The sequence below is a fragment of the Procambarus clarkii genome, chromosome 27 (genome assembly GCF_040958095.1).
Source record: "Procambarus clarkii isolate CNS0578487 chromosome 27, FALCON_Pclarkii_2.0, whole genome shotgun sequence".
NCBI lineage: Eukaryota > Metazoa > Arthropoda > Malacostraca > Decapoda > Cambaridae > Procambarus > Procambarus clarkii.
In genome coordinates, this window is record NC_091176.1 from 5,340,900 (window position 1) to 5,365,321 (window position 24,422).

The window sequence follows — 24,422 nt, forward strand, 5'->3', positions numbered from 1 at the left end:
CGTACCGTACTGTATTAATCCCATCTGGTTGTGGCTCGAGGCGCATGATGAAGGAGGGGTGTTACGGCCACTATGGGTCGCAATCGGGTTCTTGATCTATGACCCAAAGTACTAGTATCCGACCCCAAGTCGGTAGTGGCTTTCAAGGAGTAGGCTAGGTAATGCAAGTAATAAAAAGGGGGGAGCTGAAATGAACACAACACTTCATTCTTTATCAATATATTCACTTAACTTATTACCCCTTTCCCATCACCTTAAATATAAAATATAAAACGAGATAATATTAGTACACGTGGATATTTACATGTGTCGCCCTCACATAGGACACTAAGCACTCATTGATGCTAATGCGATGCAGCCTTTGTCAACTTCCGTGTTTCTTCAACACTCAGTACCGTCCTCAACCAGTACTGGGAAGCACCAATGAGTCTACCCTTGCCATGGGCCAGCTTACTGACAGTATCACTAGGTGCCTCTTGTGAATGCCCATAATCACTCTCCAGCCAAGTGCTGGCAGAGAACTTAAGCTACTCGCTGTTGGGCCTCTACACGGACAAATACAGGGCTAGCAAACCCCTGGCAGGAGTCTCTTAACGACGGGCTAGTAATGCTCCTCAAACAGGCACTCAACTGCCGGTTGTCACTTCCCTTAGCAAGTCCCGGGATACGCCCTGTTGCCCCAAGTGGACGTGTCCAATCCTGGGCAACCCATGTGCTCCCGCCCCTAGTGTTATACCACAGTGCTGTGCCATTATTGAAATATTTTTTTAAATAACTATTTTATTTTCATAGTAACTTTGAACATTTTTGGCCAAGACTGTCTGGTAGCAGCATCAATCGTTCTGGAGGTGTTAAGAGGAAGAAGGTTGTCCTAACAATTAAAGACAACCTTCAACCAGTTAGGCATCACAGGCAAGTCAAGTGAGGCGTCACAGGCAAGCCAAGTGAGGCATCACAGGCAAGCCAAGTGAGGCATCACAGGCAAGCCAAGTGAGGCATCACAGGCAAGCCAAGTGAGGCATCACAGGCAAGCCAAGTGAGGCGTCACAGGCAAGCCAAGTGAGGCGTCACAGGCAAGCCAAGTGAGGCGTTACAGGCAAGCCAAGTGAGGCGTCACAGGCAAGCCAAGTGAGGCATCACAGGCAAGCCAAGTGAGGCGTCACAGGCAAGCCAAGTGAGGCATCACAGGCAAGCCAAGTGAGGCATCACAGGCAAGCCAAGTGAGGCATCACAGGCAAGCCAAGTGAAGCGTCACAGGCAAGCCAAGTGAGGCATCACAGGCAAGCCAAGTGAGGCATCACAGGCGAGCCAAGTGAGGCATCACAGGCAAGCCAAGTGAAGCGTCACAGGCAAGCCAAGTGAGGCATCACAGGCAAGCCAAGTGAAGCGTCACAGGAAAGCCAAGTGAGGCGTCACAGGAAAGCCAAGTGAGGCGTCACAGGCAAGCCAAGTGCCTTCAATCAGTGAGGCTTCCGCAGCTGGCAGTCAAAACTAACTTTGCTTAATGAACTGTACAGTAATTTTAAGTGTTAATTTTAGTATTGTGTTAGTATAGGTTATGTAAATTGTCAAGAATTCTTAACTTCAAGATGTGTGGCATCAATCAAGAAGACGAACAACAACAAGGTAAGTTGATGTTTCTTGTTGAATACTTAATAATTATATGTGGCAAGGCAATTCAAATTATGTTGTTTGTAGTATAAAAATAGTTGGAAATGATCACTTTTGGACTCAGAGGTGAAAAAGTACCATTATCCGGAACATGTGATAATCCAGCTGGGGGTCCTTCCCATATAGTCTGGATAATCGAGTGGAGACAGTACGGTGCAGGATTTCAAGATGGTTTGGCTGGTGCTTCAGAGGGTTCGGGTTGCTCGGGGTTCTACGATCAGGATCTACTCAGACTGTTCTCCTGTTGTTCATTACCTGAACCACAGGGGGGTTTTCTCCTGTCCTGTGATCTGGTTTCTTCAAGTGACTTGTTTACTAGATTCTCAGGGTTTGGCTCTCCTTGCGATTCATGTCCAGAGAGTGTCCAACGTCCTGGTAGACGGCCTGTCTTGATTCATTCCCCTGTCCATGGAATGGACGGTCGACGCCGACTCTTACAGTTAGCTCTTCCAGATGTACGGACTCCTGGACGTGGACCTCTTCACATCAGTGTGGTCCCATCAGTTTTGGGGCAAACAGCCCCAAAACTGCAAGCTGGCATCCCCCACAGCCCCGAGAACCCGCAACAGAGGCCCCAGGGCAGAGCTGTCCTCCATGCCCTCTGCCCATTAAGAAGAGGAAGAGTCCAGGGAAAAGGCAGCAAAGAAGGGCCACTGGTAAGACCCAGAAGCCTTGGCAGAAGGAACAGACTCGAAAACCTCCGTCCCAAACCCGAATGGGGCAGCCCCCGAAGCCGCCCGAGTCTCGGCACAAACAAAACCTCGCCCCAATCCCGAAACCCTCAGACAGTCAGGAGCCGGGAACAGGGAGGGAAAGGGGCGAACAACACCTAACCAAAACTGGGCGGCCTCGGGGCATTCGGGTGGAAAACCAACCTAGCATGTTACAGCAACCTAAACTGACCATGTAACGCGAATGCCGCCTGTACTCTGAACAGTAAGAACATCAGGAGAGTAATGGAGAACATGCAGAGAACACAACTCGCAAGACTCCGGGTCAAGATGTCAGTGACCCAACAGGCAGCACGACGGAGGTAAAAGTGGTGACTGTCACCCGGAGACAAGGGCACAGCAACCAACGAACCTGCACAAGACGGGATGAAACCTGGAAGACACATCCAATGGTCCACTGGGCCCTGACAGAGTTTTCCAAGGCTCTTTGACTGACTGCTACTGGAAACCCGGGCATGGTGTTGCTAACCGGTTAAACACTCAAGCTAACTAGGGGTAGATGCAACATTGAATACCCCTGCGATGTGTACAATCACGGGGACCTAGCAGAGGGCCACCAAACACTACCAGTGGAACTATAGCCACACTACCCTCCAAACACACACCGAAACTACGACGTTGGTACAACGTTCGAACAAGTTTTTACACCTCCTAACCAGTTATAACAACCAATATAGCAAGTTGTAACAACGTTCTAATACGTCATAAACACGTTAAGCCAAGATGTAACAACTTTATTACAAGTTGTAACAAGCGGAAAATAGAGACAGTTACGGTTTTTGTTTCCAGGGTAGGCAATTCCCACCAGGCAAAAAAAATAAAAACAAAAGAAAACCCCTGCAAATGTACACCGTCCCCAGAGGCAACAGGAACCGGTTGCCGCGTAGGTGGCAGGTCGCGCAACACCTTGACGCCCTAACCAGCACAATACCAGTCCCTACCCAAGGCCAAACAAGGGCCCCCTCAAGCCCCAGCTGGCCCCATGGGCGAGTCAAATGCCGAACAGCAAGATCCCTTACTGGAATAGTTCCTGAATGCCCCAGGGAAGACAACTCTGTCACGCAGGGGCAGTACTCACAGGGATCTTACAGAAGGAAGCCCCTAAGCGCATGCAGCCCCAGTACTGATGAGGAACACCTGGCGACTGCACAACACAAAAACACAGCAGTGAGCACTGTGAAGGCAAACACCGCTTAGGAAATTGAGGCCAGAGAAGTGTCTGTCCCGGTTGACATTAGCTTACGAACTGATGCTAGGCAGCCGCATGTGAGGTCCGGGGCTTCCCCCTCCCCCTCTTGGAGCGGGGAGGGCTGCGTGGATGAGCTATGTGGCAGTAAAGTGTGATGTTTGCTTGTTTCCTTGGGATTGTAGGGAGTTTCTACCTCACTGTTCATTTTTTTGTTTTAGTTTCTTACCATGTGGGGTTTGTTTTGTTATGCCTACCTTTCTGGGTGCCTAACCCCGGTCGATGGCAGATAAGGAAAACCCCCAACCACAAGGGGGGTTTTCCAGGGCCATTGCTCCCTGAAACCTCTCTGAAGGGGCCAGGTTCTGCCACTGGTCCCTGGTAGGTCTGAACTCCATAGCTAATGTCCTGGTCTAATATAACATACATTAGCCCAATAAACTCTAGGGAGTCTCTGGGGCTCGCCCAGAAAATTGCGTTTCATTACATTCAATGCTGGGTTTTTTCCTGTTGGCATTCGCCTCTCGGGGTCGGGTCAGGGAGCTTCATGCTCTACTCCGGTGCAGGGATTTTTCTGTTCATTTGGTCCTGGTGGTAGGTTTGTTCGTTTGCAACCATCTCCTTCTTTTCTGACATTGAATGGGTCTGCACCTTTCCAGAGGGGTCCTTGGGTTGTTGATGCTTAGGGGGTTCAGGTCGGGGGGTTTGATGCGGTCCTTGGCTCTTTGGGGTTGGTCGCTTCGGGTGACTCGTCTGCTCAGTTCTCGGGGTTTGGCTCTTCTGGCGGTTTACTTCCGGGGGTGTCCAATGTTTCGTTCGTGGACGGTTAACACTGACTCATTCAATTGGCTCTGCCAGATGTTCGAGCCCCCAGAGGTGGACCTCTTTGCATTGGCGTGGTTTTCTGGTATATGTGGCGCCCTTCCCCGACTGCGAGACTGTCGGGATCGATGCCTTTCGGCAGGACTGGTCGAGGTGGGAGTTCCTGTACCCCTTTTCCCCAGTTCAGCTGTTGCTCAAGGTCCTGGCTCGCTTGGAGACTCACCAGGGGCAAATAGTCCTCTTGGCCCCTTGGTGGCCGGCCCAGCCGTGGTTTCAGGCGCTGCTTGCCCAGTGTCCGAACTCGGAGGTTTTTCCACGGCTCTGCCTCTTTCAGGAGATCGGCCCAGTCCGTTACGAGACTGGTTTCGCTCTTCTCTGCGAGTCTTCGCATTTGGTATTTTTGACCCGTGTTTATCACCATCTCTATGGTGATCGGGTGGCTTCCTTGCTGGTTTCCCACCTGTGGGCTTCCTCTCAAGGCAGTATGAAGTTTCCTGGCGGTCCTTCCGGTTCTTTTTGTCCCTTTGTCGCTTCTCTTCGCTTTCGGTTCGGGTGGTGTTATCTTTTCTCTCGGTTGTTCCAGGACTGTCATCTTTGATCATCATCTCCATCATCATCATCATCTACCATCTCAAGTCAAGCCTGGCCTCGGGCCGGACTTGGGAGTAGAAGAACTCCCAGAACCCCATCAAGCAGGTATCTCATGCCTAATACTGTTGTCTCGTATTGTGCAGTGCTGGTGGAGCCACTGCAGCTTGCTTTCGGTATCGATATTACTTTTGCACTGTTTCGCAAGCTGTCTCGTGCGTTGCTTCACCTCCGACCTTCTCATGCACCGCCTGAGCCGTCTTGGTCTTTGGACAGAGTCCTCTTCTCCTTGGTTTGTTGTGGGCCCTTCGAGTCAGGATTGTTTTACTAAGGCTCTTTTTCTGTTGACATTGGCCTCTGGGGGTCATGTGTCAGAGCTACATGCTCTTCTCCGGCACAGAGGTTTTTGCTCTTTTGGTCATGGTCATAGGTATGTTCGTCTACAACCGTCTCCCTCTTTTCTGGCGAAGAATGACACTGATTCCTTCAGGAGGGGTCCTTGGGTTGTTGATGCTTGGTTTGTCTGGCGGGGGTTCATCATGTGTTGTGTCCGGTTGCGGCCCTCCGCTGTTATCTGCTGTGTCCGGGGACACGCTTTGGGTTGATCCGGTTTCCCTTCTTCCCTGTTTGCGGGTTCGGGTCTCTGGTTGTCCGCAGGGTAATTAAATCCAGCCAGCGTGCGGTCTATCCCCGTGCCCATGACGTTCGTAAGTTTGCTGCTCTTGTTGCCGTCTTCGGCAATATGTTTTGGGCTGACATTCGGGCACAGGGTTTTTGGCGGTCGAACAGGAGTCCTGGCTGCATGCTACATCGTGAACGTTCCTGGCCCCAGTCAGGCCTGTGTTGCTTTGGGTCGGCGGTTGCAGACTGTTGTCTCGACTTCAACTTGAGGAGTGGAGCACCGCCTACCTCCCGGGTAAGTCCCCTTTTATTCTGTTGTCTTTGGTGAAGTAGCTTCCCCCAGAAAACCAGTGTTGAATGTAATGAAACGCCATTTTCTGCCGGAGTCCCGGAGGCTTCCCGGTAACCCTCCCTCCCTCCAAATGGTGTTTTTTTTTTTTTTTTTTTGCTTTTTTGATACCCAGCCTCAGAACTGGGGTGGTGATCACCGGTGCAGGGGTCTGGGGCTCCCCCTTCCCCCTCCCAGTGAGAGGGGAGCTGCGCAGACATGCGGCGCAGCTCGTGTGACGTCTTGCTTGTTTGCTCGTTTCTCTTTTGGGGAGTTCTGTCCACTCATTTGACGATTTTCGTTGTTAACCAGAATAGGGGTTTGTTTTGTGGCGCTTACCATTCTGGGTGCCTGTCCTGATCGATGGCAGATATAGAATGCTCCAAATTACATGTGCATTTCTATGGGCCATCGCTCCTCGTGCCTCTGTGAGGGCGCTAGATTCTGGCTTGTGGTCCCCGGTAGGCCTAGAACTCCACCCACATCGACTGATACAAAATGGTTAGGGTATCCATATCAGCCATCGATAGCTCTGGGGAGCCTCCGGGACTCACCCAGAAAATGGCACTTCATTACATTCAACGCTGGTTTTATCTCGATTACAGTTGAAGAAAAGTATTTAAGATTGGAATGTGTATGCCTTAGACCTTTGCCATATACTGTAGCATATAAATTTTCACCATCATAACATTTAAAGTTCTACCTTAAGCTCATGCTTTGGCCTGGGTTTGTATCCTGGCCGGGGAGGATTTACTGAGCGTCAACCCTTAACTGTAGCCTCTGTGCACCCAGCAGTGAATGGGTACCTGGTTGTTAAACTATTTGGCGGGTTGTATTCCAGTGAAAATTAGGATTAAAGACTTGCCCGAAATGCTGTGTGTGCTAGTGGCTGTACAAGAATGTAAGAACTCTTGAATATGCAGTATAAATAAATAAATCAATCAATCAATCAATCAATCAATCAATCAATCAATCAATCAATCAATCAATCAATCAATCAATCAATAAATAAATAAATAAATAAATAAATAAATAAAAAATAATTTTTAATATACAGTAGTACTTTTAATAAAAGAATTCATGTCAGTATTAATCAGTAATACCTCACAGATCCAATATAAGAATTGCTTGTAAATTGTTTTGATTTTTAGATAGTATTGTAAATTAGACTATTTATTTTTATCCTTCTAGTCAAATTAAAATTAGCTTTATGCGTGATATCCAAAACCCTGTAAATATAACTGATATCAACATGAGTATGGTAGATTTTGAAAGAGAAATTGACAACATGCCCATGCACTCAACCCTGGGTCCAGACTCATAGAATTCAATATTTATAAAGAAATGCAAGGTGCCAGTAGCACAGGCACTCAGTATAGTGTGGAGGAAGAGCTTGAACACGGGGGAGATACCAGATGCGCTTAAATCAGCAGACATAGTCCCTCTTCACAAGGGAGGGTGCAAAGCATTGGCAAAGAATTATAGACCAGTTGCACTAATGTTCAACATAATAAAAGTATTTGAGAGAGTGATCAGGAGTCAGGTCACCAGTTTCATGGAGACCTTCACAACCCAGGCCAACATGGATTTAGAGCAGGAAGATAATACCTCTCACAGCTACTGGATCACTATGACAAAATCACTGAGGCATTGGAAGAAAAACAGAATGCAGATGTGGTATACACGGACTTTGCAAAGGATTTCGATAAATGTGACCATGGATTGATAGCACACAAAATGAGGTAAATAGGAATAACTCGTAAAGTAGGATGGTGGATACTCAATTTTCTGTCAAACGGAACACAAAGAGTAACAGTCAACCATATAAAATCGAGTCCAAACGCAGTGAAAAGCTCTGTACCTCAGGGTACGGTCCTTGCACCACTGCTTTTCCGTTTTCTCATATCGGATACAGTATAGACAAAATACAAGTCACAGCTTCGTATCATCCTTTGCAGATGACACAAAAATCAGCATGAAAATCACCTCTGCTGAAGACATTAAAAAACTATAAGCAGATATTAATTAAATGAAGTTTTTGACTGGGCAGAAGAAAATAACATGATTTTCTACTTGTACAGACATTGATAAATTCCAGGTACAGTACTCATGTACAGTAAAAATGAGGGCATTAAACATCTTGAGATCTTGAGATTATCTTGAGATGATTTCAGGCCTTTAGTGTCCCCGCGGCCCGGTCCTCGACCAGGCCTCCACCCCCAGGAAGCAGCCCGTGACAGCTGACTAACACCCAGGTACCTATTTTACTGCTAGGTAACAGGGGCATAGGGTGAAAGAAACTCTGCCCATTGTTTCTCGCCAGCACCTGGGATCGAACCCAGGACCACAGGATCACAAGTCCAGCGTGCTGTCCGCTCGGCCGACCGGCCCCCATCATAATACAAACATAATACAGAGTACAAAATACAATCAGATTTGCCCATACTAAGAAAGCAGCATGTCAAGGATTTGGAAATAATGATGTCTGACAACTTAACGTTTAGGGAGCATAACCAAGGAAATATTGCGTCATCCAGAAAAATTATAGAATAGATTACGAGAACATTCAAATCCTGGGATCCCATCACAATGGTTGTACTCTTCAAATCACTTGTGCTGTCCCGTCTTGAGTACTGATTAGTACTCCTTCCTTCAGAGCAGGAGAGATTGCTGAAATAGAGGGAGTTCAGGGAACATATACGGCATACATAGACGCGGTAAAACACCTACGTTATTGGGATTGCCTAAAAAAATAACAACATACTGGAGTGAACGATATGGAAGAAAATACAGAATTAAACCAGTGAAGAGCAGGGGTGCCATAGGCACAATCAGAGAACACTGTATAAACATCAGAGGTCCGCGGTTGTTCAACATCCTCCCAGCGAGCATAAGAAATATTGCCGGAACAACAGTGGACATCTTCAAGAGAAAACTAGATAGTTTTCTTCAATAAGTGCCGCACCAACCGGGCTGTGGTGGATTTGTAGGCCTGCGGGCTGCTCCAAGAGCGGCCCCGCAGAGAGCTTGGTGGACCAAGCTCTCACACAAGCCTGGCCTCGGGCCGGGCTTGGCGAGTAGAACTCCCAGAACCCCATCAAGCAGGTATCAAGCGGCTGTGTGTATAAACAAGTGGTGATGCCTGGCAGTTGTGTACTTACCCCAACCATTACATTTTGATGACCTGACTCCCAATAACCTATGTTACAAACACCACATCCGCTATCATAACTGCCACTATAACTGTGACGACCACTAACACTTAAAACACAAGTACTGTACCACAGTCACTCTAAATACAACCTCCACCACCAAATACATCACCTATATATTACACCTACAATCTCAACCATTATAAGTACAAGCACAACTACCAAACATCTCAACTATAACTTACATCTACTACAACATAATAATCACCACCACAACCTCCAGCAATCACTATAATCAGATCTCTCCTCCTTTCTCCTTCTAGTGTGTCTTCACCACCATCACACCTACAACATAAACTATTATGACCAAAACCGCCACAAACTTCTACGACTACTATATAGTCCCATCCACCATTACAAGTACAGTAGAACCTCGAGTGACGATTGCCTCAACTGGCGAGCATTTTTGGTAACGATCACCCAGATCGCCGATAATTCGTCTCGAGTGGCAACTGCTCGTTTGAATGACGACAATTCTACATGGTGGGGTCGCGCTGCTTCTCGCACATTCTTGGACGCCTCCGACGATGCAAATAAATTATGTTTTTTTGTTTAAAGGTGCTTATGATGCTGGAATATAAAGAGGTGACTGCTGAGATGTTGCAAAGTAATGACATTTTTGTAGAAAAAAGAAATTAAAAATTTTGAAAAACAAAACAAATGTCAAAAAGGTTCGTTTGGTGTTCGGCAAGTAGGCTGCTCTGTTATTGAGACGTAAATGAAAAATACAAAACAAATGGAACACATTTGAAACAAAGAAAAGATTGTCATAATAGAGCAGCCTACCTGCCGAACACCGAACGAACCTTTTGCTATTAGACAAATGAAAAAAAGTATTGATCAAATTTGAAAAAAGAAAAATGTCATAAAGGTTTATTCAGTGTATGTAAGGTAGGCTGCTTTATTATTTAAAACATCGAATATCATATTGATGTTTTTCGGTGGTAGAACGGACAAATTTGTTATCTATTATTGTCGATGGGGACATTTGTTTTGTCTGACGTCCGTTTCATATGACGATCACGGCGCCGGAACGGATTAAATTCGTAATTCGAGGTTCCACTGTACAACTATATAGTACAACAAGTACTGCAAATACAGCCACCACTGCAAGCACAATACACATGGAGAATGCTAAAAGCATCAGTAGTTCAAAGTGTCATATGACAAAAAGATTATTGAGAAAACGCGACACCATCTTAAGGTGATCTTGAGATTATTTCGGGGCTTAGTGTCCCCGCGGCCCGGTTCTCGACCAGGCCTACATTTTGTTACCTACCCCCAGGAAGCTGCCCGTAGCAACTGTCTAACTAACGGCTCTAAAGGGAGCCGGTTGGCCGAGCGGACAGCACGCTGGACTTGTGATCCTGTGGTCCTGGGTTTGATCCCAGGTGCCAGCGAGAAACAATGGGCAGAGTTTTTCACCCTATGCCCCTGTTACCTTGCAGTAAAATAGGTACCTCGGTGTTAGTCAGCTGTCAGGGGCTGCTTCCTGGGGGTGGAGGCCTGGTCGAGGACCGGGCCGCGGGGACACTAAAAGACCCGAAATCATCTCAAGATAATCTCAAGAAGATAATCTCAAGATAATCTCCCAGGTACCTATTTACTGCTAGGTAACAGGGGCATCAGGGGGGAAAGAAACATTTTGCCCATTTGTCTCTGCTTCCACTGGGGGATCGAAACCAGAACCTCAGGGCTGTAAATCCGAAGTGCTGTCCACCTAGCTGTCAGGCGCCGTTGACCATGACCATGAGTCATATTTTGCTGTAACTATTTAGATAATTACATGCCACATAAACCACTACAACTGCAACCACTACAAAGATTGCTAAACCACATTTACTAAAAAAATTGCTACAACTACAACTAGTTATAATCAGAGCAATTATAAAAATAACTACAACTATATGAAGATAGAGTAGCCATCACCACAACCCTGCTGGGTAATGAGGATTTCCAGATGTCTCCATGACCCCAAGGTTACTGTAGAAACCAAATTTTAAGTTTGATGAGCATTTCCATAGCTTTGTTTATAGCTTTTGACCTCTCTTTGCAAGCTCTATCATTCTTAGTTGAATTTTGGCCATTGGTATCTATACCGTACAGAAAGACACTATTCATCTATTTGACAAAAAGATTCAGATACTGTTCTTGTGCATTTTAGGTAGTAATGGTATGTGTGAAGAAATGACACGGTCCACTCCACAGTCACCACTGCGGTCAGTAGTGCGTGCTCACTTGCCAAACAAGCAGCGAACCACCGTGCAAGTACAACCTGGGCGCACGTTAAGGGATGCACTGGCAAAGGCTCTCAGCTTTCGAAAACTTTCACCAGACGTTTGCATTGTGTACAGAAAAACAAATCCCAAGGTATGTTTAGATAATAAGATATGTTTAGATAATTTAACGTGTTCTTGTAAGAGATGGATGGAAAATCTGTCAAGAATATTGACAGAAGAAAGTAACTGGGTGTGTTTTAAAAATAAACTATCTTCACTTTATCTTTATATAGTTGTTTAAACTATCTTCATTATATTACATTTGTTTGGGTTAAACTCCAACAACCATTTGTTCGACCATTCCTTCAGCTTGTCCAGGTCTTCTTGAAGCCTCAAGCTGTCCTCCTCTGTCTTAATCCTTCTCATAATTTTGGCGTCATCAGCAAACATTGAGAGGAATGAGTCTATACCCTCTGGGAGATCATTTACGTATATCAGAAACAGGATAGGTACCGAGTACCTATCACCAGTGGAGTCCCTGTGGGACTCCACTGGTGACTTCACGCCAATCTGAGGTCTCACCACTCACTGTAACTCTCTGCTTCCTATTGCTTAGGTACTCCCTTATCCACTGGAGCACCCTACCAGTTACTCCTGCCTGTTTCTCCAGCTTATACATCAGCCTTTTATGGGGTACTGTGTCAAAGGCTTTCCGACAGTCCAAAAAAATGCAGTCCGCCCATCCTTCTCTTTCTTGCTTAATCTTTGTCACCTGATCGTAGAATTCTATTAAGCCTGTAAGGCAAGATTTACCCTCCCTGAACCCATGTTGATGGGTTGTCACGAAGTCCCTTCTCTCCAGATGTGTTACTAGGTTTTTTCTCACGATCTTCTCCATCACCTTGCATGGTATACAAGTTAAGGACACTGGCCTGTAGTTCAATGCCTCTTGTCTGTCGCCCTTTTTGTATATTGGGACTACATTAGCCGTCTTCCATATTTCTGGTAGGTTTCCTGTTTCCAGTGACCTACTATACAGTATGGCGAGTGGCAAACAAAGTGCTCCTGCACACTCTTTCAATACCCATGATGAGATTCCGTCCGGCCCAACAGCCTTTCTCACGTCCAGCTCCAATAGGTGCCTCTTGACCTCGTCTTTTGTAATTTCGAACCCTTTCAAGGTCGCCTGGTTTGCTGCCACCTCTCCTAGGGCCATGACCTCTCCTTGCTCTATTGTAAAGACCTCCTGGAACCTTTTCTTGACTTCTTCACACACCTTTTTGTCATTCTCTGTGTACCTGTCCCTTCACTGTTTTTTTCCTCCTGATGTGACTGTGTAGTAGCTTTAGTTCGGTCTTGGCTCTATTAGCTATATCATTTTCATACCTTTTCTCAGCTGCTCTTCTCACACTAACCTACTCGTTCCTGGTTCTCTGGTATCTCCCTCTACTTTCTGGTGTTCTGTTATTACGGAAGTTCCTCCACGCCCTTTTGTTCAGCTCCTTTGCTTTCATACATTCCCTATTAAACCACGTATTCTTCTTTTGCTTCTCGTTTTTTTCCTGTTGGGCCGGGATAAACCTGTTTACCGCCTCTTGACACTTTTGGGTTACATATTCCATCATGTCTTGTACGGACTTAGTTCTGAGTTCTGTGTCCCATGGTATATCCCTTAGGAATTAATTCATCTTCTCATAGTTTCCCTTTTGGTACGCCAGCCCTTTGTTTCCCAGTTCTTTTTTGGGGTAGATAATTCCTAGCTCAACCAGGTACTCAAAGCTCAATACACTATGATCACTCATTCCCAAAGGGGCTTCCAACTTAACTTCCCTTATATCCGACTCATTTAGGGTAAATTCCAGATCAAGCAAAGCTGATTCAACCTCTCCTCTCATTCTTGTCAGTCCCTTGACGTGCTGACTTAGAAAATTTCTTGTTGCCACGTCCAGCAGCTTAGCTCTCCATGTGTCTGGTCCTCCATGTGGGTCTCTGTTCTCCCAATCTATCTTCCCGTGGTTGAAATCTCCCATGATTAGTAGTCTGGATCCGTTCCTGCTAGCCACAGAAGCTGCTCTCTCTATTATATTGATGGTGGCCATGTTGTTTCTATCATATTCCTGTCTGGGTCTTTTATTGTTTGGTGGGGGATTATATATGACTACTACTATAATTTTCTGTCCTCCAGTTGTTATGGTGCCTGATATGTAGTCACTGAAATCTTCACAGCTCTGATTAACCATCTCTTCAAAACTCCAACCTTTTCTTATCAGCAAAGCTACACCACCACCTCCTCAACCTTCTCTCTCTTCCCTCACTACATAGTATTCCTGTGGAAACACTGCATTTGTTATGGTTTTTGTTAGCTTTGTTTCTGTGAGTGCTATTATGTCTGGGTTTTCTTCGAGTGCCCATTCTCTGAGTGCCCTTTCTTCCATTCTCCAGTGCCCATTCTCATATATATATATATATATATATATATATATATATATATATATATATATATATATATATATATATATATATATATATATATATATATATATATATATATATATGTCGTACCTAGTAGCCAGAATGCACTTCTCAGCCTACTATGCAAGGCCCGATTTGCCTAATAAGCCAAGTTTTCCTGAATTAATATATTTTCTCTAATTTTTTTTTCATGGAATGATAAAGCTACCCATTTCATTATGTATGAGGTCAATTTTTTTTTATTGGAGTTAAAATTAACGTAGATATATGACCGAACCTAACCAACCCTACCTAACCTAACCTAACCTATCTTTATAGGTTAGGTTAGGTAGCCGAAACACAATTAATTCATGAAAACTTGGCTTATTAGGCAAATCGGGCCTTGCATAGTAGGCCGAGAAGTGCGTTCTGGCTACTAGGTACGACATATATATATATATATATATATATATATATATATATATATATATATATATATATATATATATATATATATATATATATATCGTACCTAGTAGCCAGAACACACTTCTTGGCCTACTATGCAAGGCACAATTTGCCTAATAGGCTGAGTGATTTTCTTTATTTTCAAAAAATTGTTTCTAATTAATTGGTTTATTTGAATTATTATTATATTATATTATGAATATAAATTATTGACTTAGTTATGTTAGTTTAGGTTAGGTTAAGATAGATTAGGTTAGGTTAGGTAGGGTTGGTTAGGTTTGGTCATATATCTATGTTAGTTTTAACTGAAATTTAAGTAAAATTAACTCAAACATAATGAAATGGATAGCTTTATCATTTCATAAGAAAAAATTAGAAAAATATATAAATTCAGGAAAACTTGGCTTATTAGGCAAATTGGGCCTTGCATAGTAGGCTGAGTACTGCATTCTGGCTACTAGGTACAACATAGTGTGTGTGTGTGTGTGTGTATAATATATATATATATATATATATATATATATATATATATATATATATATATATATTGTACATTATATGCTAATACTTTGAATTAAATGCAAAAGTGGGTGTATGTTCATGTTTATAACTGATTACATCTTTAATACCTTTGACCTAGGTACGGATGTCGTGGGATTCAGATATTTCCTTGCTGGAAGGAGAAGAGATTGTTGTGGAGGTGCTCGAAAAATTTCCCGTCACGACCTCTATATCCCACAACTTTGTAAGTTTGATATAATGATTATTAATTTCAGTGGCATGTAAATGAAATGAAAGTTTCTTTTAATATTCATTTAATGTTCTGTTTCCTGTAAGGGCCATGGACGTAAAGAAAAAAAGAAAAGTTGGTACTGTATTTGCATATTGATAATTTATTAGATTGTTAGCTATGCATAACAGTACATTACTTTGTAATATAATATTATTATACTACAAAGCTATTACAAAGCAAAATTGACTTTTGTTGGGAATATTTAAATATATAAGCCCAAAGGTTACTATGCAATCTTTCAATATTATAGTGTAGATTGAAATTGCCGCAAATATTGTAACAGGGTTCCCTCACATTCTTTCCAATACAAAGGAAACTGTACAAGGCAAGCAGGGACTGAATTGCAGCAACAAAGTATCCTGTTCGGAAATGAGCTCTTCATGTACAGTACACTCAAAGCTTTATGTCTGAGGTGTCCATGAATATCCCTCGATACTGAATGGTGGAAATATGGATGGTGCTAAATAGTCATCCCAGTATGGTGCCTTTTCTGTGGAGAGCCCCTTCGGCTCCCCGGAGCTATACTGGGCTGATGTGTATATATTAGACTGTGGCAACAGTCAGTCGAAGGAGTTCTAAGCCTACCGGGGACCAGAACCTGAACCTGGCCCCCTTAAGAGAGGCATGAGGAGCAATAGCCTAAAGACACCCCCGTGTAATTGAAGCAGTCTTTGTCTGCCATCTACCAGGTCAGGCACCCAGAAAGATAGGAATTTCAAAACAAACTACTGCTGGCCAAAAAATTGCAAACCGAAAGCCGAAACAGCAAACAGAACTCCCCAATCAAAAACCTGGAAATAAACATGATGTCACCACAACTGTCGCGCATCCGTCTGCGCAACCCCCCCCCCCTCTCCCCTGGAGGAGGATTGGGGTTCCCAGACCTCCATGCCGGCAACTCCACGCCGGCAACTCTCTTCAGTTCAGAAGGCTGTTGTGTCAGTGGCGGTCAATCGACTCTGGCTAAACTCTTTGCGCAGTGCTGCAGTGCGGTGTTGTTGCTCTGTATTCGTGGTGTGTGAGCCAGGAGTAACACAAGAGTACTGGGGCTGCATGCACCTAGGGCTACCTTCCCTAGGTGCCCCATAACTACTGCCTTTGCGGCTTCAGGGTTATCTTCCATGAGCCGTTCAGGAGCAGCTACCTATGTGTGGTTCTGTCGCTGCTCGGTGATTGCCCACCCTTGGGGGTTCAGCTGGGGTGGTTCTTACTCCTGTTTTCCCTTGGGCAGGAGGTAGTTTCGTCGCTTGCTGGGGCACGAGGTACTGTGTAGCTGTCTGATATACGCATAGCGACCCATTCTGTTCACCTCGAGACGTTGTGCTTTTGCAGGGTTTTTCTTTTGTTTTTGTTTTGTTTTGTCTGGCGGGGGTCTGCCTGGTGTGGCGGTAGGACCACTAGTAGGTTTTTGGTGGCCCTCCACTAGGTCCACGTGCTTGCACACATTGCAGGGGTTCAGCTTTTAGATTGTTTGCTTGGTAGCTCTGAGATAACCGGTTAGCAGCACCTCGCCTGGGCTTCCCTTAGCAGTCAGCCTAAGGGCCCTGGAAACCCCCATTGGGGTTCAGTGGTCCAATGTAGGAGACCTCTGAGTCCCACCTCTCCTTTTGCAAGTTTGAAGGTTGCTCTGTCCCCCTGTCTCAGGGTGACACTCACCCTCTGCCTCCGCCTTGTTGCCTGTTGGGTCAGTGACACCTATGACCCGGAGTCCTGCGAGTGGTGTTCTTTGCTTGTACTCCAATTCACCCAGTCCAGTGAGACTGATATTTGGGTGCAGGCAGCTTTAGCGTTGCATGCGTGGTTTCAGTTGCAGCAACGTGAGAGGTTGGGTGCCTTTCCAGATGCTCCGCAACTGCCCCGCTGAATTATACTGGTAGTAAGACTCGGGCAGCTTTGGGGATTGCCCCTTCCGGATTGGTGGCGGAGGCATTCGAGCTTGGTTCTCCTGCCAAAGCTTTTGGGCCACGCCAGTGGCCCCCATCATCCCTGCTTTTTCGGTGGCCTCTGCTTCTTCTCCAAAGGCAGAAGGTTTGGAGGACGGCTTGGCCCCAGGTCCTGACGTGGAGTATTCTGGGGCTGGGGAGTAGTTGACTTGGTGGGGGGGGGGGCCTGGGCCCCACTGGTCCCTGCCTGGGTGTTTGGTACCCTCGGTGCAGGGCTTGTTGTTACATGGGGAGGGGTTTTCCTATCTTTCGCTTTGATGTCCAAAGAGCTTGGAAAGGATGTGGGAGGAAGAAGGATGGGGCGATGAAATTCTTGGAAGAGGATTTGGATGTGGAGAGAGGAGGCTTGAAAGTTCGGTGGCCCGTCCACCTTGGATTGGAGATGTTTTTTCAGTCAAAGCCTGTAGCTTGAGTTCTTCTTAGGCGGCAGGAGGCTAGTGGTGGGGCAGGGTGATGTCGTCCTGGTTCACTTGAGGTGGTCTGTCTGGCTTGGAGGAGGCATCTTCCTTATTGAGGTGGTGAGAGGTAAGTTCACTGTTGCTTGGTGGTGTCTTGGCCACGAGGTATTCGCATGTACTTCCCAAATGACAGCGGTGGTATTGGTGTTCCTGTCGGGTCTTCATCTTCTTCCAGGAAGGTCACTTGTCCCCTCTTGAAGTCGAATTTAGGGTCGATGTATTCACTCTCCAGAGCGCTGAGGTCAACATATAGTTCCACGGTCTCGTGGTGGACAAACACAGGGTAAGGAAAGCAGGTCTTGAGCTGGTTGATGATCCTGTTGCATTCTAAGGCAATGACCATTCTTGTGCTTCGATTGCCGTTGAAAGTGCCACCGTGATTGAGGTAAAGTCCATAGTAGGGCTTTTTCTTGCTTGATTTGCTTGGGTTTAGGTCGAAGTCTGGGGCCTCATATGTGACGGCCTCAGCCGAGGCAGATGGAAGCAATGGTGATTCTAGGAACTCTGGTGCTGGTTCTGGTTCTGAATCTGATTCTGATTCCACTTGCCGACGTTTTGCTTTCCTTTTCATCCGTCCCCGGCTGGTGGGGGCAGGTGATGAGGTTGACTGTTCTGCTGTGGAGGTGGTCTGGGTGGATGCTGTTGCCTGGGTGACTTGTGCTGGGTTCGACTCCGGTGGTGGTAGTTGCGGTATGACTGCAGTTACTGTTGGTGTTGGAATCTCGTCTGTTTGGGTTGAAGCAGCGTTGTGATGTTGAAATAGGTCTGCTGGTATCAACATTGTAGGCAGGTTGTTCTGGGCGAGCAGCCTGTTCAGTACTCTCACGTATTTTGCGTTGTCTGTTCCCGCCTCTCTCTCAGCTACACTGACCAGGCATGGGATGAGAGTGGTGTTGGTCGAGGCCGCTGATTGGTTGACAGTCAAGTTGGTTGGCTGAGCTGCAGTCGCCTGTGTCCTGGGTCCCCATTGGGGGGTGGTCTGGCCTGGTGTGGACGTCTGTGTAGCAGAAGCAGAAGCGTTGGGAAGCACTGGAAACGATGTAGCTTGGATATTAAAGCTCGCCGGCTGATTGGTTGTTGGGTTGGCAGTTACTGTTTTATTTATTTCATCTAGTCGTACTTGGCAGTCCATGGAGACGGCGATGTGAGCTCCTCCACAATTGAGACACAGTTTGGTGGTTGACCGGCAGGTTTTGAAGTGATGATCCTAGGTACAAATGCTGCATTTAACATCTGCTTGTTGGTAGTTCTTGGTATCATGATCGTACTTGTAACACTTAAAGCACTGGCGAATGTTGTAGTAACGTTCCTTCTTTACAGTGTCAGCTGTGATGGAAATATCCAGACATCTAAATCCATTTTCCACAGCTTGGGTCGCTGCAGCAGCTGTTGTGAAGGTGACCTTGAGAGTAGGCCTAGGGTTGTCGTCGTTCTTGATGACCTTGACTGTAGCAGCAGTCAGAGCCGGGTTTCTGGTGTTGATACTATCAAGTATGGTGCTAGGGTCCTGGGTGGCGATGTAGACACTCGTGTGGCTGACGAAGATGGTTCGTTCAGCCAAGTAGCGACGGTTAGGAGTGATGATCAGGTTGGAGTTTCGTAGGGCGTCCTGGTGTTCTGGTGCAAACAGTTGCTCCAGAGCTTGCTCGCTTGAATAGAGAAGTACAGCGCCGTCAGCATCGTCACGGATGTCCAACGGGGCTGCATTCGTGATGTCGACGATTTTCCTTAGTAATTGGGGCCCGGTGTAGGTGGTTTCGTGACGAAACCGGACCTTTATGCGGTAAATCATGGCTCTAATCGTTGCTGCCCAATGTTTACCCACCGTTCGACTCCTCCCCAGGTTCGGTTCCGAGTTCCCTTGGGTTCTTCGGTTCCCTCCTTCTGGAGATTTTTGGCTTCCTGCATCCCACCGAGGAAGGTGTGGGCACCCCCTTGCGTCTTACCTCCTGCGAGACCTGCATTACGCCTCGCTATTGAAGCCTTCTTCTTTTTGAGTTTGGCTCCTCTTATCCTTATTGGGTGCATTACAAGGTGCTGGAGTCTTCCTGGCTGGCAGACTGCTTTTTCTTCATGGGGCTTGCCATTCATCCTGTTGGACTGCGCTCTTGAATGGCGAGAGTTGCCTACTTTCATTTAGGTTTTCCTGGGGGTGAGTTGGAGCACCTCAAAGAGTGCTTGTTCGCCCCCGTCCTTCCTTATGAAGTTGGCCAAGTGTGGCTTCACGTGCAGGTTCTCTCCCTTTCAGCATCCCTGGTGGCTGAGGATTTGTGCACCTGTGGGCACTTTGCTTCGGTCTTGCGCTTCTTTTCCCTGCTGGAGCTGTCTTCGGACTGATTCATGCTGGGTGTGGAGGAGCTGGATTCCGGGCCAGGGTCCAGTGGGCTTGCTTCTGCAGCTCAGGTGCTGGCTTCTTTGGTGAAGTTGTATGCGCCGTTTCTAAGGGAGGCGGTGTCTGTTCTTCGCTTCTCGCCACACGTGCTGACAGCCGGTGCTCATCCAAATTTTGGAATCGTCTTGGGCCCTGGCTTTTAGATTTTCATCCCCTTTTTTCCGTTGCTGTTTGCAGAGTCTGCGGTGGTGCATTTTCTGCAGGTGGCTTCGTCTAGTTGACGGCCTTTGTCGGACTTATAGGTTCTCCAGGGGTGGGGGGGGGGGATGGAGGTCCTGCCCGGATGGGTCGTGCCAGGTCTAGGGGTTCCTTCAGTCGTCATAAGCCAGTAGTGCCAGATTTGGGGCCAGCACCTCTGGAGCTGTCGGCGCAGTGATCGCTCTCATCGTCGGTTGGGCTCTCGTGGGGGTCGTTGGCCCTTTCGCGGGTTGCCACGTTGACGAGGCGATAAGGGGGGAGGCTCGCGCTGTTTGCTCTCACCTGGTCCCATGATTTGTTGGCAATTTGAGTCGTTTCCTCTGGCCTGAGGTGGCGTTGGGTCACTCCTCCTTTTGGGGGATCGGGGCTGGCAGGGCAGGCCTCTTCTCCTGTGCTGTCAGGTCATCTAGGTGTGGTCAGAACGACAACGTCCCTCAGGTGGATTTCCTGCCTGTTTTCAGTTCTGAAATGGGACTGTGCGGATCTGCGATTCATACTGGACTTGTCTAGTCTGAATCCCTGGGTCTTTTGCCCCTCCTGTCAGATGATCACTCTGTCTCAGGTCTGGCTGCTTTTGGCGCCGGGTGCCTGGATGGTGTGTCTGGACCTCCGGAACGCGTATTGGCACGTCCCAATTCATCCGGCGTTCAGGGACTGGCTCAGTTTTGTTGTGGGGGCAACAAGCTTACCGCTTTCGTTGCCTTCCATTCAGCTTGAATCTGGCACCTCGAGTGTTCACACGCCTTACCCGGGTCGTGGTGACCTGTTTGCGACTGTTAGGGGTTTGGATTCTAGCTTACCTTGACGACTGGCTGGTGTGGGCTCCCAGCCAGTCCGTGTTGTCTGCGTGCCAGGGATATGGTTCTTTCCCAGGTCACCAGGTTTGGGTTCTTGGTGAACTGGAGGAAGTCCCATTTGGTTCCCTCTCAGGTTTGGACTTCGCTGGGTCTTGTGTAATTACCTAAGTGTAGTTACAGGATGAGACCTACGCTCGTGGTGTCCCGTCTTCCCAGCACTCTTTGTCATATAACGCTTTGAAACTACTGATGGTCTTGGCCTCCACCACCTTCTCACCTAACTTGTTCCAACCGTCTACCACTCTGTTTGCAAAAGTGAATTTTCTTATATTTCTTTGGCATCTGTGTTTAGCTGGTCGGCCGAGCGGACAACACACTGGACTTGTGATCTTGTGGTCCTGGGTTCGATCCCAGGTGCCGGCGAGAAACAATGGGCAGAGTTTCTTTCACCCTATGCCCCTGTTACCTAGCAGTAAAATAGGTACCTGGGTGTTAGTCAGCTGTCACGGGCTGCTTCCTGGGGGTGGAGGCCTGGTCGAGGACCGGGCCGCGGGGACACTAAAGCCCCGAAATCATCTCAAGATAACCTCAAGAAGCTAGTTTATATCTATGACCTCTTGTTCTTAAAGTTCTAGGTCTCAGGAAATCTTCCCTATCGATTTCATCAATTCCTGTTATTATTTTGTTTGTAGTGATCATATCACCTCTTTTTCTTCTGTCTTCCAGTTTTGGCATATTTAATGCCTCTAACCTCTCTTCGTAGCTCTTGCCCTTCAGTTCTGGGAGCCACTTAGTAGCATGTCTTTGCACCTTTTCCAGTTTGTTGATGTGCTTCTTAAGACATAGGCACCACACAACCGCTGCATATTCTAGCTTTGGCCTAACAAAAGTCGTGAACAATTTCTTTAGTATATCGCCATCCATGTATTTAAAAGCAATTCTGAAGTTAGAAGGTGTGGCATAACTCTCACATAGTTGTGTGGGACTCTCAGACTCCTTCCTTGTTTCTCCCTCCTGCGATGCTGTTGTGGCTGTGGTCCTGCTTTCCTTACTGTTTTTGGAGGGCACCCGGGTCACACATCGTTTGTTTGAGCGGCTGTACGGGACCCTGAACTTTGTCGTGCTGGTCTACCCATCGAGTCGGATCTGGTTTTGGCGAATATTCTGGTTTCTTCGGGGTCTTCCCTTCCGCTGCTCTCACGATTGATGGGTTCGGATCCCGGGAGCCTTCCTTCGGCTGCTGCGTCGCCGGCTAACTCTGCGGGTTTTTTTGGGTACTGCGCCATGGTGCCTCCCGGAGCCCTCGCTCAATGTGTTCACGGATGCCTCGTCTCTCAGCTGGGGTTTTGTGACAAGTGCTCACCAGGCCGGGCTGGATCAGGGGGGTCTGTCCTTCTGTCGAGCTCACAGCTCAGCGCGGGAGTTTGTGGCGGTGTGTCATTCGCTTCAGAGGATTCGGGTCGCTCGAGGAGCAACGATCTGGCTCCATTCGAACTGCTTCCCGGTGGTTCATTGCCTGTACCACGGGGTTTCGATGCGGTCCTTGGTTCTTTGGGGCTAGTCGGTTCGGGTGATTCGTCTGTCGAGTTCTCGGGGTTTGGATCTCCTGGCAGTTCATGTTCAAGGGGTGTCAAACCTTCTGGTGGACGGCCTTTCTTGGTTCATTCCCCCTTCCACGGAATGGATGGTCGACACCGACTCGTTCAGTTGGATCTGCCGGACGTACAGGCGCCCAGAGGTGTACCTCTTCGCATCGGCGTTGTCGAGGCGTCTTCCAGATTATGTGGCGCCCTTCCCAGACGGCAAGGCCGTCGGGGTCGATGCCTTTCGGCTGAACTGGTCGAGGTCGAGTTACTTGTACCTCTTCCTTCCGGTCCAGTTGTTGCTCAGGATCCTGGCTCGGTTGGAGACTTACCAGGGGAGAGTAGTCCTGTTGGCTCCTTGGTGGCTCCTGGCTGGCCAGCCAGCCAGCCAGCCAGGCACTCGCAGTCAGCCAGCCAAGTGTTCACAGCCAGCTAGCCAGGCATTCACAGCCAGCCAGCCAATTAACACATAGTCAAATAGTATGAGTCTGATGTCAGGTAGTCTGTCTCTGTATATGTAATTGTGTATGCTCTTATGTATTTATCCTTTTTTCGTATTCTGGTATCTATAATAAGCTGGCCCTAAACAAACAGCAAGCCAGCAGTCAAACATTTAAAATTTTTGTTATTCCATCTGTAAGGGGCCTCCCGGACCACCAGCTGGCAAGAAGTGAGGAAAATCATATATTAATTCCATCCTAACAGTGGCCATAAGGGGAAGGAATAGGTGTCGTGGGAAAGGGGGAAAACGGGAAGGGACCGGGTGTGACCAATTGGCGGCCCAACCAGTGAGTCTATGGAATCTCTAGTTCTAGTAGCTTGCATTTATGCCAGTGTGGCAAATTTTACCAAAAGCTTTTGATATACCTGATACACCACTGAGCTCTACATTACCAAAAGCTCAAAGCTGCCCATCCACTCTCCTGCCAACCCCCTGCTACCTGTCAGCCCACCTGCCCATGATTGCCTGCCCGCCCTCCTGCAACCACCCAAAATATTGTTTTCATACCCTGTACTGTATAGTGTATTTCCCTACTATAATATTGAGACTTTTTCTGGGGGGGGGGGGGCCCTTGTGGCTCCATAAGGCTACCATCTCTGATGTAGGTACCATCTACTAGGAACCATTACTTGCAGAGTTCTCTGGCCTACCGGGTACCCAGAGCCAGAACCTGGGAGCTGTAGCATTTACATATTAACTTAATCATTTATGCCACCACCAAGGGAAGCACCCAGAAAGTTAGTGAGTTGAAACAAGCTACAGCTGGCTGCCTCCCCTCCGAGACCTACAGCCAGGCGAAAATGGCTGTAGAACTTGCCAAACTATCTATGTGAACAAATGACTGAAAATGTTATAACTTAGCACCTACTCATTTGCCCTACCCTCCCCCTCGTTTGTAGAAAGAGAGGGGCAGGCCACGGCTCCCAGGTCGCTCCACCATCGGTTCTCTGGTGTTTGCCAAGTTTGTCCCTATTGCTGTGGCCCCTGTGTTTATCTTGGGTTTTCTTTTGCCTTGGTAGCTGTTCCATAAATATTTTTGTGTGGGCCAGGAGTGTAATGCACCTGAAGCTGCATGTATTCAGGGTTACTTTCCCCGAGTGCTCCCTAATGCTTCTCTTGCACTGCCAGGGTTTTCTTCCCTGGAATGTTTGGGTGACGCTCCTTTAGAGGTCCTCTTTGCTTGTGGTGGCCTTTGTGCTAGGTTCAGGGTGGAGTTTTGGGCTTCCATCTTTTCCCCAGTCAAAGTGTCTTGGCTGGTGGGGTGCACTGGGTTACACATGTGCTCCACTAAAGCACTGAGGTAGGTTTTCTCACACACATCTTATCCAGGCTGGGTTAATTTACACAGCACTTTCTGGCGGGGCTCCCTCTAGCTAACGGACTGATATCCATCATATTAGTCTAGAGCATCAGTCAATTAGAGTTTTCTGCCTATCAGGAACCACGAGCCAGAACCTGG

General features: G+C 47.2%; 1 protein-coding gene across 3 annotated transcripts in view; it reads left to right on the forward strand.

Annotated features, from left to right (window-relative positions):
- Positions 1–24,422, forward strand: part of Raf (Raf oncogene) — a 194,216-nt gene that overhangs the window by 19,061 nt on the left and 150,733 nt on the right. For all 3 annotated transcript variants that reach the window (XM_045749499.2, XM_045749500.2, XM_045749501.2), the window contains exons 4-5: positions 11,324–11,529; positions 14,938–15,042. In XM_045749499.2, the coding sequence (XP_045605455.1) occupies positions 11,324–11,529; positions 14,938–15,042 (311 nt within the window). The remainder of the gene's footprint in view (positions 1–11,323; positions 11,530–14,937; positions 15,043–24,422) is intronic.